The 20,000-nt window shown below is 40.6% G+C and overlaps 1 protein-coding gene and 1 gene segment (V, D, J or C); one reads left to right on the forward strand and one right to left on the reverse strand.

Moving 5' to 3' along the window:
* Positions 1-25: 25 nt before the first annotated feature.
* Positions 26-448, forward strand: LOC308381705 (putative non-functional immunoglobulin kappa variable 6D-41). The segment is given in 2 exons: positions 26-44; positions 138-448.
* Positions 449-2,774: 2,326 nt separating this feature from the next.
* Positions 2,775-20,000, reverse strand: part of LOC308381707 (protein NLRC3-like) — a gene marked incomplete at both ends in the record, with an annotated part of 39,661 nt that continues 22,435 nt past the window's right edge. The window contains 5 exons of the mRNA XM_080859285.1: positions 2,775-3,094; positions 4,342-4,457; positions 8,751-8,924; positions 11,057-11,230; positions 13,738-13,911. Of these exons, the coding sequence (XP_080715411.1) occupies positions 2,775-3,094; positions 4,342-4,457; positions 8,751-8,924; positions 11,057-11,230; positions 13,738-13,911 (958 nt within the window). The remainder of the gene's footprint in view (positions 3,095-4,341; positions 4,458-8,750; positions 8,925-11,056; positions 11,231-13,737; positions 13,912-20,000) is intronic.

Genomic DNA, 20,000 nt, shown 5'->3' on the forward strand with positions numbered 1-20,000 from the left:
TTATGTTACTGCAATCCTACTAGCTATGGGACTCATAGCACAAGGTGAGAGACTGTTGCATTTCACATCTTACTGCTAATATTGAATCCAAGCCTTTTAATTGTGTCAGTTCTAATATTCCTCTTTCTTTTCAACAGCGTCATCAGCTGATATAATTCTGACTCAGTCTTCCTCATCAAAGTCTGTTCAGCCTGGAGAAACTGCCTCTATCAGCTGCACAGCCAGTCGGAGTGTTGGCAATGTTCTGAGCTGGTACTCCCAGAAACCTGGAGAAGCTCCTAAACTCCTGATCTATTATGCAACATCTCGTCAGTCTGGTGTTCCAGATCGTTTCAGTGGGAGTGGGTCTGGTACACAGTTCACTCTGACCATCAGCAGAGTCCAGCCTGAAGATGCTGCAGATTATTACTGTCAGCAGGGTAATGAATATCCATTCACACAGTGTTAGAGCGCCGTACAAAAACCTCCCTCAGCAGGAGAGAATCAGAGCCCTCAGGAGACTGATCTGAGAACAGGTGCAGAGCTGCTGCAGATGACTGAACTCAGCTTATGGTAGCAGCTCTTTCAGAGGATGTGCACATGATCTCAGTCCTATTAGTACAGCATGTTAAAATAGATCTCTCACTTCCTCTATTTGACTGACAGGTGTCCAGTGTCCATCCTGTCAGTCATTTAGAAACATCTAGCAGATCCACCCTCTTTTCCCCTCATATCCACAAGTAAGATGAATACCCATCATTCACAAACTTAACCTTCTCCTCGATACAACTATGTACTAGCGTTAGATTAATGAAATATTATTACATTCAGGTAACAGAAAGGTTCACAAATCCTTTCTTATGTTGACATGAACATGAATGATATTTGTTGCATCTTGTAGAGATAGAAACACTCCTGATTTTAAATCATTACAGTAATGTGTTCTCCCTTCATCTTGTAGAGAGAGAAACACTCCTGATTTTAAATCATTACAGTAACGTGTTCTCCCTTCATCTTGTAGAGGTAGAAACACTCCTGATTTTAAATCATTACAGTAATTTGATCTCCCTTCATCTTGTAGAGATATAAACACTCCTGATTTTAAATAATTACAGTAATGTGTTCTCCCTTCATCTTGTAGAGAGAGAAACACTCCTGATTTTAAATCATTACAGTCACGTGTTCTCCCTTCATCTTGTAGAGGTAGAAACACTCCTGATTTTAAATCATTACAGTAATGTGTTCTCCCTTCATCTTGTAGAGATATAAACACTCCTGATTTTAAATCATTACAGTAATGTGTTCTCCCTTCATCTTGTAGAGAGAGAAACACTCCTGATTTTAAATCATTACAGTAATGTGTTCTCCCTTCATCTTGTAGAGGTAGAAACACTCCTGATTTTAAATCATTACAGTAATTTGATCTCCCTTCATCTTGTAGAGATATAAACACTCCTGATTTTAAATCATTACAGTGAACGTGTGAAGCTTTTAGTTTAGAGGAGCTTTTGGTGAAGTCCTGATTAAATAAAACAAACATTCTGACTCATTTTCTTTATCTTTATATTATATGAAATAAAGCAGCAAAAGCTACACATCTAAAAACACACATGAGTGAAAATGAAAAGACAAAGCGTTTCTTGGATTGTTTAAGCAATACTATATCAAATTTGGTCAAAAGGCCTTATGTGCCACTAGTCACAAAGTGGATAGGTAACAGGTAACATATAAAATGTTGTGCATGTATGTGTGAGTGTGTGTGTGTGTGTGTGTGTGTGTGTGTGTGTGTGTGTGTGTGTGTGTGTGTGTGTGTGTGTGTGTGCGTGTGTGTGTGGCTGCGTCTGTTTCTCTGCCTGTGTACGTCTGCGTAAGTGCTATGTCTCTACTCCGAATAGTCTCCCCTTTTAATATCCAGCGTTCATGTGTGTGTGTGTGCGTGGGTGGTTGTGTGTTGTGCGTGCATGTGTGCGTCTTTGTGTGTGTGTGTGTGCATGGGTGGGTGTGTGTTTGTGCGTGCATGTGTGCGTGTGTGTGTGTGTTTGTGTGCATGTGAGTGTGTGTGTGTGTGTGTGTGTGTGTGTGTGTGTGTGTGTGTGTGTGTGTGAGGTGTTTTTCCTCTCCTTGTCTAGTCTATCTCTGCTGTGGGATGCTGCTGTAGTCTCTCCACCTGATCTACTTGTAGAAACCCTCGGCCTACACCTACACAGACCCACCCCCACCCCCACCACACTATCAACATCTTAAACATGATTTCCCCTCTCCTTCTCCTCCCTCTCCTTCTCCCTCCCCCCATCCCCTTCCTTTTTCTATCTCTACCCGGCCGTCTCCAAGACTATGAGCCCCCTCTTATGTGCCGAGGTTCAGCTTAAGGTTTCTTCCTGATTAACAGGGAGTTCCTTGCCCCTGTCACCATTGTGCTTGCTCTAAGGGGGTTCAGGCCTTGGGCTCTGTGGGCGCCTTGAGACAATTTTATTATTTTGGTGCTATATAAAATACATTTAATTGAATGGGATTTAATTTCCCCACAAAACAATAATAAAAGGACTGAATGACAATGATAATGATCAAGCTTTTTATTTTTGTCTGTAGGTCACATAAAGCATCAAAACATACACAATACGATATTGGCACATGTGACAACCTGAAGCACATTGAGGTAATACCAGAATACAGTATATACTGTATGTGAACACGTAAGAGTATGTGTTTGCCTATCAGTCTGTGCGTGTGTGTGTGCATGTGGAGTATGTGTGTGTGTTTATCCCACTGTGTAAGCGTGTGTGAGTGCTCTGTCTCTACTCGGAGCAGTCTCCCATCTTGATATCCTGAGTGACGAGATGCTGGTTGCCCTGTGTGGCCTCACAGGTGACCTTTGCCCCCTTCCTCCACTGGTCCTGGGTGAGGGTGAGGGTGCTGCTCCAGCTGTAGAGGCCGTCCTTCTCCAGGAGTGCAGGGCTCTGGCTCCCCGCGGAGCTCCTGCTGCTCCCGTCCACCTTCCAGCTCAGCCTCCAGTCCCAGGGGAAGCCCTTGGTGGCCAGGCACATGAGTGTGGCCTTCCCCTGCTGCAGCTCCACACTGGAGGGGGGAAGCAGCCTCAGGCTGGGCCGAGTATCAGCTGCAGACCAGACACAGCAGAGATGGAGGAGAGGAGGAGAGGAGAGGAGAGGAGAGGAGAGGAGAGGAGGGGAGAGGAGAGGAGAGGAGAGGAGAGGAGAGGAGGGGTAAGGAGATAAAGGCAGAGGAGAGAAGAGGAGAGGAGAGGAGAGGAGAGGAGAGGAGAGGAGAGGAGAGGAGAAGAGAGGAGAAGAGAGGAGAGGGAGGCGCATGTGAAACACACTTAGGATGCCTCTGGCCCCAACATCAGCTGACTGGAGGAGCAGCAGCACACTTTCATGTCAGCTCAACCTCTTCCTCTGTGGGGGTCATGACTCAACTCACAGGCCTTTATTTGCATTGAAGCTTTCACTTCTCACTCTTTACTGTTTCATCAAGACAAACTGAACACTGGAAATGCTCCACTGATTTAGGCGGCAACACACCAATATTTTACTTTTTTCATTATAACTAAAAAATATATACATCTGTCATGTCATTACAAAGGCGATTGACCAAATTGTTTTGCAAAGTAAAACATAAGCTATTTATTATGTTTGCTATTGTTTTGCAAAAACATAAGCTATTTATTCCATCTCAAAGTAAATATTTCCTATTTAAGATATGAAAAGTTGTAAGGTAAAATATTCACATTATGTATGATGATGTAGAAGTTATGAATTGAAATTGCTGTTACATCAGATATTGTTCCGAATTCTTCAGACCAGCAGAACCAGACAACCATTAGATCAATTATTTGTGTATGATAGCAGAATAATATCACTAGAAGAGAATATGACCTGTGAACTGAAAACTTCCAAATGTTTAATAACTACGTATGGCTGACGTTCAAATGGCTTTTTCTATGACTGTTTAATTTGCAAAACTATGTTACAGTGGAACTAAAATTCTAAAATGTATTGAGAAAAGACACAAATGTAACGCTGCTGAATGAGTTGTTAAATCAGGGGAGGAAGCCTAAGTTAAGATAACAACACAGAAAAATTCTAAAAAAAATTGAAGTACGTAATTATTATTATAAACTATTCCACTTTCAACTTCAGCAAGCATGTCAAAAACATTTCTGTTTCATCAAAACCTTATTGTCATTCTTGGAGAGACATTAGGTCAGTATAAGACATTCAAAACTATGACAAGACGTTAAATCAGCAGTTAAAATATACAGAAATACTGCATGCTGTCATTTCCTTGAATATTGTACACTATGATGTTTTCCTGCAGTGGGAAATGTATCAAATTGTTACTTACTTCCAACAGACAGTCTGGTTCCTCCACCAAAAGTCCACCACAGTGATACAGACTCATTAAACGCCCGTACAAAAACCTCCTGCACAAACTCCAGCAGTCTCAAGTACTCTGACACGCTTTGGATCGCAATTTTCTTTTAGAGAAAGGGTAATCCTTATTGTAATACTTTTTGACTCATATAAAAATAATTTTCAAAACAAGATTATATATATATATATATATATATATATATATATATATATATTTAAACTTGGATAGTTTAATTTTGGCTAGTAAAGTACCCCACACATTTGCATAGCTTACCTTTGTATCATTTGTTTAATTCATTTTACAATACATAGTAATCCCATTCAGACACTCCTAAACAAAGGTTTGCATGTTAAGCCTGCCTTGTATATTTCATACAACTTCATGCCCCAGTTTAAAACAGGCCCTGTTGGTGTGAGTAAAGCTTTAAAACATGATCATTCAATACGTTTAGAATATTTAATTCTGCACTTACTTCAAAATGAGTGTTAATTCCCCTCACATTAAATCCAGTGCTTTAGATGTACTGAGTCGCTGCACATCCACTCCTACTGATAACAAACACCAAGTTTAGTATAAATTATGTGAGTGTGTGTGTGTGTGTGTGTGTGTGTGTGTGTGTTTGTGTGTGTGTGTGTGTGTGTGTGTGTTTGTGTGTGTGTGTGTGTGTGTTTGTGTGTGTGTGTGTGTGTGTGTGTGAGAGAGAGAGTTTTGCATGGTGACTGAAACACACCTTACAGCTCCATCTACTTTAAGAGTCCCTCTGTGGATCAGAGGGCTTCAGTGCTTTACTGCCAATGAGAAGAACCTTAAAGATGATTTATGTTACTGTAATCCTACTAGCTATGGGACTCATAGCACAAGGTAAGAGACTGCTTTATCTCACATCTTACTGCTAATATTGAATCCAAGCCTTTCAAATGTGTCAGTTCTAATATTCCTCTTTCTTTTCAACAGCGTCATCAGCTGATATAATTCTGACTCAGTCTTCTTCATCAAAGTCTGTTCAGCCTGGAGAAACTGTCTCTATCAGCTGCACTGCCAGTCAGAGTATGAGTACCTATCTCCACTGGTACTCCCAGAAACCTGGAGAAGCTCCTAAACTGCTGATCTATCAGGCATCAAATCGTCAGTCTGGTGTTCCAGATCGTTTCAGTGGGAGTGGGTCTGGTACACAGTTCACTCTGACCATCAGCAGAGTCCAGCCTGAAGATGCTGCAGATTATTACTGTGGTCAGAGTGGTTATTCATATCCATTCACACAGTGTTAGAGCGCCGTACAAAAACCTCCCTCAGCAGGAGAGAATCAGAGCCCTCAGAAGACTGATCTGAGAACAGGTGCAGAGCTGCTACAGATGACTGAACTCAGCTCATGGTAGCAGCTCTTTCAGAGGATGTTCACATGATCTCAGTCTCCTCAGTACAGCATGTTAAAATAGATTTTCTCACTTCCTCTATTTGACTGACAGGTGTCCGTCACCTCAGTCATTTAGAAACACCACATTAGTTTATCTCCCTCCCACAGAGTGCTGGTCAGATTGACAGCTGTGGTTGCTGACCTCAGACTCCTGAACAGAGTTGAGCCACAGGCTGCATGACTGTCCATTCAGGTGGATTTGAATCTGAACTCCAATCTAAAGCTTTCAATCATCCATCCCCATGTCTGTCCATCCATCCAGCACTGTATACATGTGTATATTTGCATATTGGCATATGTAGATACATATTGATACATATTGACATTGACGTATATACAGTACATATGTTTGTCACCAATTCTTTGAAGGACACTCTCATGTGTGTTTCTCCCTCATGTGAAATAGGAATGGCTGTAGTGATTGTAGTATTGTCACTAACATTTCTGATGGCCTCTGATGTTTTTTATTCCCTGTGGATTAATGTACAGTCTGATCAGGCAAACCTACTTTATTTCAACACTCACTGTTATTTCAGACTCAAGAACCAGATTCTCTTGTTTTTCCAATTCCAATCAATCCCACATCCAGTTGAGAAATGATTCCATCCAGTCAGAGTCACTATCTGAAGAAGGTCTCATCATTCACATCATTCAGATCACTGAACACTCATCCTGACCTGAGATCTGACCACCTTCCGGTCATGTGTGAACACCAGTCATATATTAAAGGAACTACACTAAAGTGCACACAGTGAGTAACTCTGTCCAGTGTCACCCCTCAACACTGGGAGTCATTTCACATCATGTGACAGCAACTGTTAACAACATCACACACAGGGGAGAGAGGCAGCAGCTACTGTTAACAACATCACACACAGGGGAGAGAGGCAGCAGCTACTGTTAACAACATCACCCACAGAGGAGAGAGGCAGCAGCTTCTGTTAACAACATCACACACAGGGGAGAGAGGCAGCAGCTACTGTTAACAACATCACACACAGGGGAGAGAGGCAGCAGCATTGTTCCAGAATATTCTGCACACATCACCACTACTTCATTCCCCATAAAGGTATCCTAACATTCTATCTTAAAGATGCAGTCTGTATTTCTGCCAAAAGATCATTTATATGTTAGCTCAACAGCCAATCAAATTACGCCCCTTGTGTCCCTGCTCTTCAAGCAACGTGTTGATTGGCTGTAAATGTTTCAGGCTCTGTCACTCTGCCACTATGTTTGTGTGCCATTTACAGAGCTGGGACTGTGAACGAACACCAGAGTGTTTTTAGAGCACAGACTGAATAGACGGCTAGAGGACAGTGAGGAGCATTTAGCTAAATTTGACAAAACATATTTCGCCTTTAATACATTATCCTATGTTTCATTACTACATACAGACAGACAGTCAGACAGACAGACAGACAGACAGACACACACACAGACATACATACATACAGACAGACAGACAGAGAGGCATTCATCAAGCATCCACCAACCATACTTCTCTCATTCGACCGCTGCCACCAAATGTCAAAGGGTAACTGTGTCAAGGGTCTTTTAGGGTAGGCTGAAAAGACAGCAAGGAGACAAAAACTCTGTGGATTGGCATATCATCCACCAAGTTTATAATCCAAGAAAGATGAACATTATCCAAGAAAAAAAAAGACTTTATACAAATTGAAACTAAATATATTTTACAAACAGCTGTATATGCACAGCCAGAATTACATCTTCACATAAACACACAATAAAAAAGACATCATCCTCACGCTTCTGAAGATGTTAGAGAAGAGCATAGACTCAGCTCACCAAACAAACTCTCACTAAAGAAGCCTACCAACCACTACTACGTCAACCCTTTCATCAGGTAGCTGAACTCATACCACCATACAACCATATCACCACAGGCCCACAGCACAGGGGTGAAATCATGTGTCAAAGAAATACACATTATACAAAGTACAAAGTCAAGCCTTCAAAATAATTATAGCAATTGTTAAAAGTCACATTCTCCATTGAAAACCTTAAAACACAATTAATTGATTTCACAAAGGCAAAACCTTCCTCGTGAACCTGCCCCAATCTGAGACAGGGAAAGATTCAATGGCAGCAAGAACTCTTTCAAACAGGCATGGTATGTACACTGTCGGCCATTCTAATTCATTTGCTATGTACAAAGACTTATAATCAGTGATTTGACAGAAGAATATATGTACAATTAAATGGATAGTAAATGTATGAGTGTGGTGTGAAATGTTTGGCGTTGTGTTAATAATTGTTAATAAGTGTGCACCCCTATGCTTCCACACATGCCAGTCAAGATGAACCAGTTCAGAGCGTTATGTGGGAAAGTAAAATAAGGACTGTAGAAGTCTCCGTTGGCGGTTTAAAGAAAAACGAAAGTCCATTGCGTCCACCTTTAGGTCGCGCCTAGGAAATGCGGCATCACAAGTAGTTTGAATAGAGATGGTGATCATGTATCACTAGAAAACTAAATAACCCTTTAAAGTGTAGCAGTGGACAGGTAGACACACAGTGCTGATCCGTGGGGCAGCTGGATGATCATCTAGTACTGAGTGTCTGGAAACTGCAGCATCTGCAGCAGCTCTGCTCCAGTCAGACTGATGGATGATTGATGGCTGCCCAGTTAATACCTGTTGAGGAGATTTTGTAGATCACATCATCCTCACTACTGTATGAGGTTTCCCCATTAGGATTCCTCCACACTGACATGTGCAAATAATAGCTCTGCTCAAGTCAGACTAATGACTGATTAAAGGTTTTCCAGGAAATGTCTGCTAATGACATTTTACACATCACACAGATTATTATCTTATTATAATATTTTGCACATCGCACATATCCAAATATATCCTATATGGAGATGATAAATTGACACAGTGACACATGTTTGTATGCACAGTGGATAACATGGAATGTTATTGTACGTGCTGTATTCATTACTTACTGTAGTTCAGTCAGCTTATATTTAGGATCTTTCTTTAGAGCAGAAAGCCGCTCCAAACAAGACTGCTCCAGGAAGCTTCCTTCCAGGTCCAGCACTCTCAGACTGGAGGGGTTTGATTTGAGAGCTGAAGCTAAAGATGAGCAGCTTCTTACTGTAAGGCCACAGTACTGCAGACTGTAAACACAAACACACAAACTGTTAGGCAACAACACCTCAACATGTAGACAAATTTGAATAACAATTTATTTGAATAACAGACAGCTACTCTTTGGGTTCCACTTGGGCTAAATGTTGGCAAATGCCCTTAGGGAAGGTTGTGGACGGCACATACTGCACCAGGGCTGTACTGGGCAGTCTCTAGGACCCTTGGGAGCTGCTCTGGGGATTAGGGAGGTCGGGTCCACTAATTGAAGGGCCGGCGGAAAACTGCTAGACTAGTTTGGCATTGAGCAGCAACCAGTCAAAACAGGGGTTTTTAAGAGACAATGAAAAGCAGGGCTGAGAGAGAGAAGCCACCAGTGAGACTGTGTGCAAACCTAGGGCTTTGTCTGCTGAACTAAAAGGTCATCTTACTATGCTTCCTGTCTGGCAAGGACGTCAGTTTTTCACAAGGTCGAAAGAAGCACAGTTCTACCCTCCTTATCAACTCTGACCCAAACATGCTCTTGCACATATGCAGACTAAGTGGCACCTAGTAATCTAAGTTGCACATACACAGAAGGACATAAAATACATGTCCCTGCTTACATAAGCACATGATTAATACAAGGTTATTATAAATACAAGGCATTTTTCATTATATTTATATATTCGTGAGGCATTAACAGTGCTTTGAAATTATCTCTGTCAGGTACTTTTATCCGAAGTTACTTTCAATGGCATCCTGCATTGCCCAGCAATTGAATCCCAGTCAACTGCTTATGAGGCAGCGACACTATCCACTTTATCACTAAGACTGTTTACCCACAAAGACTACATTTACCACACTCAATAGTGGTATCTTCAGTATTGGAACAGGCAAACCAACCGATCAAAAAGTTTGTTTTTGGTGTCATGATAGCTGCTTGGCTTTAAATAGGTGTGGGGAGTTGGGGATTGTAGGAGTAGAAAGGTATGTTACATATTTTTTCTCTCTCAAGATTTACAGTAAATCAAGGGAGAACGCTGCTGTGAATATGAACTTTAGAAAAATATGGTTCAAAATACAGAAGACACCATGGATCAGCATTAGGGCTAAAGTAGACTTCTAGTGGTAGTATGCTTCAGTTTCAGTTTGTTTATTTGTTTAAGAGCGACAGTGTACATTAATAAACATTAAAATGTACTGTAAATGCACCCAATTGTAGCCAAAAGGCTAGTTTCCCTTGGCAGTCCCCCTGCCAGCATGTTGATGGCTAAACAACATAAAAAGGCATTAACACATATATACACATATACATACAGTGTATACAAACATGACATTGACAAAATAAAAATAAAATAAAATAAAATAAAATAAAATAAAATAAAATAAAATAAAATAAAATAAAATAAAATAAAATAAAATAAAATAAAATAAAATAAAATAAAATAAAATAAAATAAAATACCAATATATAAGTTCTACTGACCCACTAATGCTCACATTTTTGGTTATTTATTAACCATGTTTTAAGATGTATTTTAAAGCTGTTAAATGAGGTTGATTCTCTAATTTTCTGAGGGAGATGGTTCCATTCCTGGGCTGACCTAACTGAGAAAACCGACTGTCCAAATACACTTTTTTTAAAGGAATATCACAGTCTCCTCTTGCTGCCCCTCGAGTAGCACTGGTTGCTGATGTTCTAAACTTGACTAGGCTGCATAGTGGTGGGGGTGCCAGGTTAAACCGGATTTTGAACAGCAGTTCTTAAATGTGATCAGATTGTCCCAACTTTAAAGTCTGTATTTTTTGGAGGACAGAACCAGTGATGGTGTGAATTAGGTTGTGCTGCTGTTTCTGAAATTACACTTTTAGTTCTACTTAACCACAGAAATTGTCGCACAGAGCAGTCATTAAACATTAAAGGAGCTCAGATTAATTTATTTGGTATTGCAATACGTACTCTAAAGAGGTGTCATACTTTTTTGCAATGCAACTTTTTGCGGACTTGAGCAAAAGTAGAGGATATTTATCTTTACATTTAGGTGAAATATCCAGTTCCCCCTGTTTATTTAGAGTCTTTTGGTATTCATTTAGGAAGATAAGGAGATGGGGACAGTCCAGTGGATCATAATTGCAAGCAAAAAACACATGACAATATCACAAACATGAAAACATGATCTTACTGTAGTTCCTCCAGTCTGCAGTTTGGATGCTTCAAGCCAGTAGAAAGCAGATCCACTCCTGAATCTCCCAGATTATTCTGACCCATGTCCAGCACTCTCAGACTGGAGGGGTTTGATTTGAGAGCTGAAGCTAAAGATGAGCAGCTTCTTACTGTAAGGCCACAGAACCACAGACTGTAGACACAAACACAAACACACAAACTGTTAGGCAACAACACCTCAACATGTAGACACATTTGAATAACAATTTGAGAAAACAGACAGCTACTCTTTGGGTCCCACTAGGGCTAAACATTGGCAAATGCCCTTAGGGATGGTTGTGGACGGCATATACTGCACCAGGGCTGTACTGGCCTGTCTCTAGGACCCTGGGGAGCTGCTCTGGGGACTAGGGAGGTCAAGTCCACTAATTGAAAGCACAGAGGAAAACTGTTAGACCAGTTTGGCACTGAGCAGCAACCAGTCAAAACAGGGGTTTTAAAGAGACAATGAAAAGCAGGGCTGAGAGAAAGAAGGCACCAGTGAGACTGTGCACACAAAGGGCTTTGTCTGCTGAACTAAAAGGTAATTTTACTATGCTTCCTGTCTGGCAAGGGTGTCAGTTTTACACGAGGTCGAAAGAAGCACAGTTCTACCCTCCTTATCAACTCTGACCCAAACATGCTCTTGCACATATGTAGACTAAGTGGCACCTAATAATCTTTAAAAGTTGCACATACACAGAAAAACATAAAATCTATGTCCCTGCTTACATAAGCAAATGATTGATACAAGGTAATTATTAATACAAGGCACTTTTTATTATATTTATATTAATATATTCTTAAGGCATTAACAGTGCTTCGAAATGATCTCTGTCAGGTATTTTTATCCGAAGTGACTTTCAATGGCATCCTGCATTGCCCAGCAATTGAATCCCAGTCAACTGCTTATGAGGCAGCGACACTATCCACTTCATCACTAAGACTGTTTACCCATAAAGACTACATTTACCACACTCAACAGTGGTATCTACAGTATTGGAACAGGCAAACCAACCAATCAAAAAGTTTGTTCTTGGTGTCATGAAGCTGCTTGGCTTGAAATATGTGTGGGGAGTTGGGAACTGTAGGATTGGAAAGGTATGCTAAAGATTTTTTCTCTCTCAAGATTTACAGTAAGTCAAGGGAGAACGCTGCTGTGAATGTGAACTTTAGAAAAATATGGTTCCAAATACAGAAGACACCATGGATCAGCATTAGGGCTACAGTAGACTTCTAGTGGTAGTATGAAGTGTTGCTGTTTCTGAAATGACACTTTTAGTTCTACTCAACCACAGAAATTGTCGCAGAGGGGGTAATGAAACATTGTAGCATTTCAGATGAATTTCTTCACACGCACGCACACACACACACACACACACACACACACACAAACACACACACACACACACACACACATACACACAGCAATGATGATCTCCACGAGTTCTCTACTGTGCTCTCACCTGCAGGTATAACACATTAGATTGCGTGTGTGTTTGTGTGTGTGTGAGAGAGAGAGAGAGAGAGAGAGAGAGAGATAGAGAGAGGGAGAGAGAGAGAGGGAGAGAGAGAGAGAGAGAAAGAGTGAATCAGTGTATCTGTGTCAAAGACAGAGAAATGTGTGTTTGTCTGTGTCACACAGAGACGCTGATTCGCTCTTGCTCCAAACTAATACTAAAACTCTCCCTCATTCATCCATCCTTCGATCTAGTATACATCAGCTAGACAGTAGAGATAATTTAGAATACCAACACACACACACACACACACACACACACACACACACACACACACACACACACACACACACACACACACACACACTTAAATGATTATGGCTGCAGGTGAAAGAGCACAGAGTTCCTCAGTGTGTGAATATGTGAGTGTGAGTGTGAGTGTGAGTGTGTGTGTGTGTGTGTGTGTGTGTGTGTGTGTGTGTGTGTGTGTGTGAGTGTGAGTGTGAGTTTGAGAGCGAGTGTGTGTGTGTGTTTCAGTGACTTTTTGTTACAGACAGACAATAGTGTGTGCATGCACATATACACAGACACACTCACACACTCATATGGCATATAGATGAGAATCACAGCAATAAAGAGACAGACAACACAATTTCATAAAACACACGATACAACTAAGACTAAAACTCTACCTCCTTCATCTATCCATCCAACCATCCATTTATCCCTCTAACAATCTAGTATACAACACCTGGACAGTTATGATCATTTGGAATACCAACACTTACAAACACACAAACACACACACACACACATACACACACACACACACACACACACACAAAAATGCGTATGGCTGCAGGTGAAAGAGCACAGAGTTCCTCAGTGAGTTAGAGAGAGACAGACAATAATGTGTGCATAAACATATACACAGACAAACTCACACACTCACACACTCACATACACACACACACACACACACACACACACACACACACACACACACACACACACACACACACACACACACACACAACACACACACACACACACACACACACACACACACAGAAACTGGCAGAGAGGGAGAGAGAGAGAGGCAGAAAGAGTGTGTGTTTCAGTTACTCTATGTGACAGACAGACATTAATGTGTGCACACACATATACAGATACACTCACACACACAAACAGAAAGACTTACTCCAGTTCCTCCAGTCTACAGTTTGGATGCTCCAGACCAGTAGAAAGCAGCTCCACTCCTGAATCTCCCAGATTATTGTCATGCAGGTGCAGCTGCCTCAGACTGGAAGAGTTTGAGCTGAGAGCTGAAGATAAAGCTGCACAGCTCTTCTCTGTGAGGTTACAGTTACTCAGCCTGTAGACACACACATTCAAATTAAGTAATATAGATGAGAATCACAGTAATAAAGAGACAGACAACACAGTTTCAAAATACACACAATACAACTAAGACTAAAACTCTTCCTCTGTCATCTTTCCATCCAACCATCTATTTATCCCTCTAACGATCTAGTATACAACGCCTACACAGTCAATGATAGAGATTATTTCCAAACACTGTTAATGACTTAAGAATATAATAATCAAGTGACTTGTATTAATATATTCCTTGTATGAATTATGTGCTTATGAAAGAAGGAGCACAGCTTTTCTGTGTGTGTGTGTAACTAGAATATTAGGTGCCACTAAGTCTGCATATGAACAAGAGCATGTTTAGACCAGAGGAGATAAGAAAGGAACTGTGCTTCTTCCGACCTTGTGCAAAACTGCCATCCTTGCAAGACAGGGAGCCTCGGACGTGAGAAATCCACCACGTGATCATCCCTGCTCAAAGCTAAACTTCTGACTATATAAACTTGGTGCGAAGAGTTTATCATTGCTTCACTGTCAGCCTCGGCTGGTAGGGGAGCCCAATTGCAATTGTTGTTGTTTGTCTGTCTAATAAATATACTTTCATGCAGCTCCGGAGTCCTGTACTAACTAGGGTGATTTTTCACCTATCATAATTGGGGGCTCGTCCGGGATTCCAACAACCTCTTCGACTCTCCTTGCTGGGCTAAACATCAGGACCTGAACCGTATGGAGGAGTACGAGACTCCGTTTTTTCTAAAGACCTCCAAATTGAATTGGAAAGGAGGCCAGGGCCTGCCAGCGGGGAGAGCCGAGAGTGAAGGAATTGAATTTGACTATAGGGGGTGGACTCCGACTGTTTGTGAGTATATTGGTTGTTTTATGTAAGTGTACAAAGTATGTGGTTCTTGTTTGTTTCGGTTTTGCGTACACTTGTCTTCAAATGGGGTCGACACTAACTTTTTGCATGTTTGCTGCGGAGTGGATAGGGGAACAAAATTGATAGGACTTTCCTGTATGCCCCGTGTGTTGAACGAATTGCTAGAGTTAGAGAGACTTCTGTTATAGTTTTCATGTTCTTAGAGCGCTCAAGGCATATGTTGGTATATTCCTGTTCACCTCGAAAAGGGTAGTGTTTGTTTTTTGAACGACTAAAGGGTATACGCATGAAAAGCCTGTTGCCGTGAAGGGCTAGCGCGCGCTATATGAGATATAAGCACTGTTCACTTCCTTCGCCTGGTGGTTGGAAGGAAGGGTATCGTTCGTTTTGGAAACGATAAAGGTTATATATAAGAGCGCTGTACACCTCCTCTGCCTGAGGGTTGGGAGGAAGGTGTCATCTGAAGTTGAAAACTCCCTAGGCCTATTTTCTCCGGATTTTCTGTATACATTCTTGTTCGCCTTGTATGAAGGGAACACACTTTTCACTTTTTGTTTTCCTGTTGGGTCTTCTGGTAGGCCTCTTGGTGCATTGTTAAAAGAAAGAAAAAAGGGCTATAGAGAAGGATATAGTCTGAAACATATAGAGACATACCTGTCTAGCCGGATTTTAACAATAAGAAAAAATGGGAAACAAGGGATCTAAAATTGATGACATATCCCAGTTAGAAGGGGACATGAAACATATGGCAATACAAGAAAATGCTGACTGTGTAATGCACAGACATATGTGGAAACAAGATTTTGGATTTTAAGGAGTCTCTTTAAGAGATAAAGAAAAAGAGTCAGAGATACTCTAATATACTAATACTTGTGTGTTATTTTCCTGTGGGGTTGAGACAAACTTTTTACAATGGGTAAAACCAGATAATTATAGTCATAATGTATGCAATTAAAGGACTGATTTCGCATTACTGAGATGCCTTGACCCGGAACCAGTAGGGGACTGATCATCCCAGGGAAATTCCCTGGCCTCAACCTCCTCAGAAAACGAGTGAGATGGAGGACCTCTGGTCGGGCTCTGGTTGACTCAGCATTGCGATCTCAAGAACAAACTATGAGAGTCTGAAAATAGAAACATAACTAACCCTAGTGTGAAGAATAAACTAAAAGTAATTTAAAGGTTAGGCTTCAATATCAGTTAAACGTATTAAGAAAAATACATAAAATGACTTAGAAATGGGTAAAAGTGCGTCAAAATCAGAGGATGTACATGATATAGGGAATAAGAGATGGATTTAAAATGTCTACAACAAAAAGAAAATTGTAAATTCAGCTTTGAAAATGTTTTTGCATTATTGGTTGCGCCAAATAGAGAAAAGCTTACGTTAATGGTGGCAAGAAAGCCAATGATTTTTGTTTTGGTTTATTTTGGCAAGAGGGCCATTTTTTGTTTTAGATGATTTTTTGTTTTGTTATGTTTTGTGTAACTGTACCTGCTGAGCAGTAATTAGAGAATTGCATGCACAGAACAGAAAAAGAATGAGACATCTAAAAGCAGTCATACACATAACCCATTACTTTTGAAGAGTCTGAAACGGGACAGATATTTAAAATGCAGATTATGTTTAAAAAACATGCTCTACAAACTTATTAGGAAGAGATATGATGTGGGTTGGGCATTACGATTGTTCCAACAATACATGGGTTTTAGAATAAATTAAACAATGGTGTCCCAAAATGTTATTAGGCATAGAATATACACTGTTTAGCCACTAAAAAGGATTTAAAGAGAATGTAAGCCTGTCACACTAACTCTATTAACTTAGATTGATGCATTGGACTAACACAGGATGGGTGGGGGCTGAGTGCTGGCTCAAAAGACTATATTCTCACAGGCCATGAGCTGAAACTTAGCTACAGTTCGAGAGACAGTCAATTGTTGTTGAACATCTTGTGCTGTTCTCCAGATAAGAAGATTTTAGCAGAAACAAGGCCACAAAATGAGCAGCGGTGGTCCACTATAGTAAAGCTATCTTTTAAAAAGCACCTTTGTCAGACACAAAGAAATATTTTCTACTAATGACTAACTTCTGTAGATAATGGATTCCAAACCATGCGTTAGAAACACAAATGTTGCAGAGTTTACTTAATTCTTAGCCTGTGTCAGCTGGACATATTATTAAAAAGCCTGAAGATGGAAAACAGGCATTTGAGCAGTTAAAACAACTGTTATTTAGAATATAAATGATGTCTTAGCATATACACGACAAAGCCATTCGTACAAGCCGTAGACTAAAAACAAAACAAAAAGAAAAGATGATATGATATTTGTGTTAATGCATAAAGGGGGACTTAAAGTTGAGACCAGTGGCATATTATTCAACACGGCTAGATCCAGTAGCCCAAGCAATGTCTGAATGTTTATAAGCAGGAGTGGCTGCAGCCTTGGCGGTGCAGGCCTCTGCTCCTATTGTACTAAACAGACGCTTACACTGAAAGTTCCACATGCTTATTTTTTTATTTAATTTGTTTTGCTCTCACAGCCTTATCACTATTGAGCACTGCGTGACATTTAAGCCAGCTAAACTTTTACTTAAAGCAGAGGACAGATCAAAACTATGGCAGCCAGAGCTAACCTATGAGATATGCCTTTTTCCAGAAGAGATTTAGCTATTATTGCTGATGGTTCAAGCAAACAAACCTTGAACACATGGCCACTACTTCCACACTATTCCGCACAGGCAGCGGAACTGATTGCCCTGATTGCGCACACACGTGCAAAAGGGTTTCATTGAGAAACCACAAAGCAGACAAGGCCACTAACCTAGCAGAAAGTTTTATTACTTTTATTTCTTTTATTATGATTTTAGTAATCCAAGAAGCCTATTGGAACATAAGGTTCTGATACGATGTTGACCATTATTTTACTCCAGATATTGCTATTGCTACTTGCTTTTATTAATTTTATGTAAAACACCTTGTGCTGCAACAACCATCTGAGACAGATACACATTTGAAGAAATTAAGACACAATACTAAAAGATATGCTGCAGTATTGAGCCATGGTGAAAACATGCCTCAATAAGAGGGGATAGTAAGCATCTATTTTTAGTTCTTGTTTTTATTTTTTGAGAAAGAAAGTGAATCATTCATCATTGATTTTATATTGTTTTACTTCTTATTGAATTATGTAGTTTGAAAGATGTTTTAACATTCAGTTATAGATTTTATTGAGTTAAATCCCAACGAAGAAAGAAATATTGTCTAGCCATAGACAATCACTGCCCATACAACCTCCAGTCAGCCGGACTGGTAGAAAAGAAAGAACCGATCTATTGAAAGCCAATTCAGAGAGAGAAATTAGTGATATTAAGCATGCATGTAGATATCACTGTTTGAAATGATGTATGGAAGAATCTATACTGCCTAAACTCTTAAACCATTTGCCAAAACAGACGAAGAGATTGAAAATACTTGGCAAAGATGATATTTGAAACTAAATGCTCTCAGACTTCTCTCCCCTACACAGGAACACTGTGAGACTGAAACCAAGGTTGGGCCAGGAGACTGGGTCCTAATCAACAGTCTCAAAAGAAAACATTTCCACTTGCCCAAGTGGGACAGAGCATACCAAGAGCTACTGTCAACATCTACCACAGTCAAAATAGCTGAGAGAGCCACGTGGATACATCTGACTCACTGTAAACGGGTAAGCCTGCAGATGGCGGATGCAGAGGAGTAAGGACCATCTTTCTTTGCTGTTTCCAGGTATTGCCCGCAGTGACAGAAAGACCAGTCTACAAAGGGGGGTTGATGTATAGATTCTTCTCGTCTCAAACGCTGGCAGTAGATATAGTACTGTCCTGTGGGATTAGAACCGAGTGGAAATTGTGGAGTAAAAGGTCTATTCCTCTGCAAAGTCATGGGAGGTTACGCAAAATGGGCCAAAGTATGTGGGGGACTCCTAGTAACGACTGTGGGATTTTACATTATTGGTCTAATAACATGCTTATAAATGATAGCTATACAGCATCACTATTCACATTTTAACTGGCCCTACGTGCCAGACAATGCTTCACCACCTCCACACATTATTAGCAAAGATGCTCTGTTTGAATGCTATTTAAAACCTGGGGAAAAGAACGATGCACACCTAGGACACTGGACATAATGTAAAACCATTACATATGTGCTTGATAATGGAAGAGAAATACAGTTAAATACTTCATCTGAATGTAAAACTGCGGGGATGTGTTTGAATGGCAGACTTCTTGAAGTACAGGATATAGCCATAGCTGATATGTGGTGGTTATGTGGGAATGGTGAACTAAGAGCTACACTGAATGTGGGTTGGTCTGGGACTTGTGCTTGAACAATGTTAGTACAACCTTTTCAGATTACCCCCAGGTCCAAGATACACCAGTACCTGAGGAACGTTCCAATGCATTCCGTACGAGGGAGGAGAGACAGCGGGATCTGGTTTCGACAGCCTGGGCATTCCCTGAGGCATTCCAGACGACTACAAGGCATTGAACCCAGCAGCAAATGGCCTGGCATCTACCCTCTGCCCCTGGTGCGTCCAATGTTGCACACATGTCCCTGACAACACCAGAGATGGGGACTACCTAAAGATCATCCGTGATGGGGGAACCAGACTGCCCAAACACATTTTCCACAAAGAGACTGTTTACATTTTCCTGCCCACTGTAATATTCAACAACCGATGTGTTCTGCAGAAGGCAGAAGGCCTTCAAGGACACAGCAAAGAAACCTTGTTTGAATGTTATCTGAATCCTAGGCGAGCTAATGAAACACACATAGTCGACGCTCACTATGTTGGCCTACAAATGCAAAGTATTCAAATGTGTGATGAGAAATGATGACATTTTTGAGTGATTGACTGATGATGATATGGAGTGATGCTCAGTAATGTTCTCTGTTCCGAAAATCCATGTGATGAAGCTCAGAATGATGATTTTGAAGTTATCCATTGAAATTGATAATTAATGCTTAAGAAAGATGATTTGTGATTTTGATTGTGTTTGTCATTTTTGATTATCCATTGAAACGGATAAAAGGAGGGATTAATAGAGATTATTTCCAAACACTGTTAATGACTTAAGAATATAATAATCAAGTGACTTGTATTAATATATTCCTTGTATGAATTATGTGCTTATGAAAGAAGGAGCACAGCTTTTCTGTGTGTGT

Source organism: Sprattus sprattus, assembly GCF_963457725.1.
Source record: "Sprattus sprattus genome assembly, chromosome: 20".
Taxonomy (NCBI): Eukaryota; Metazoa; Chordata; class Actinopteri; order Clupeiformes; family Clupeidae; genus Sprattus; species Sprattus sprattus.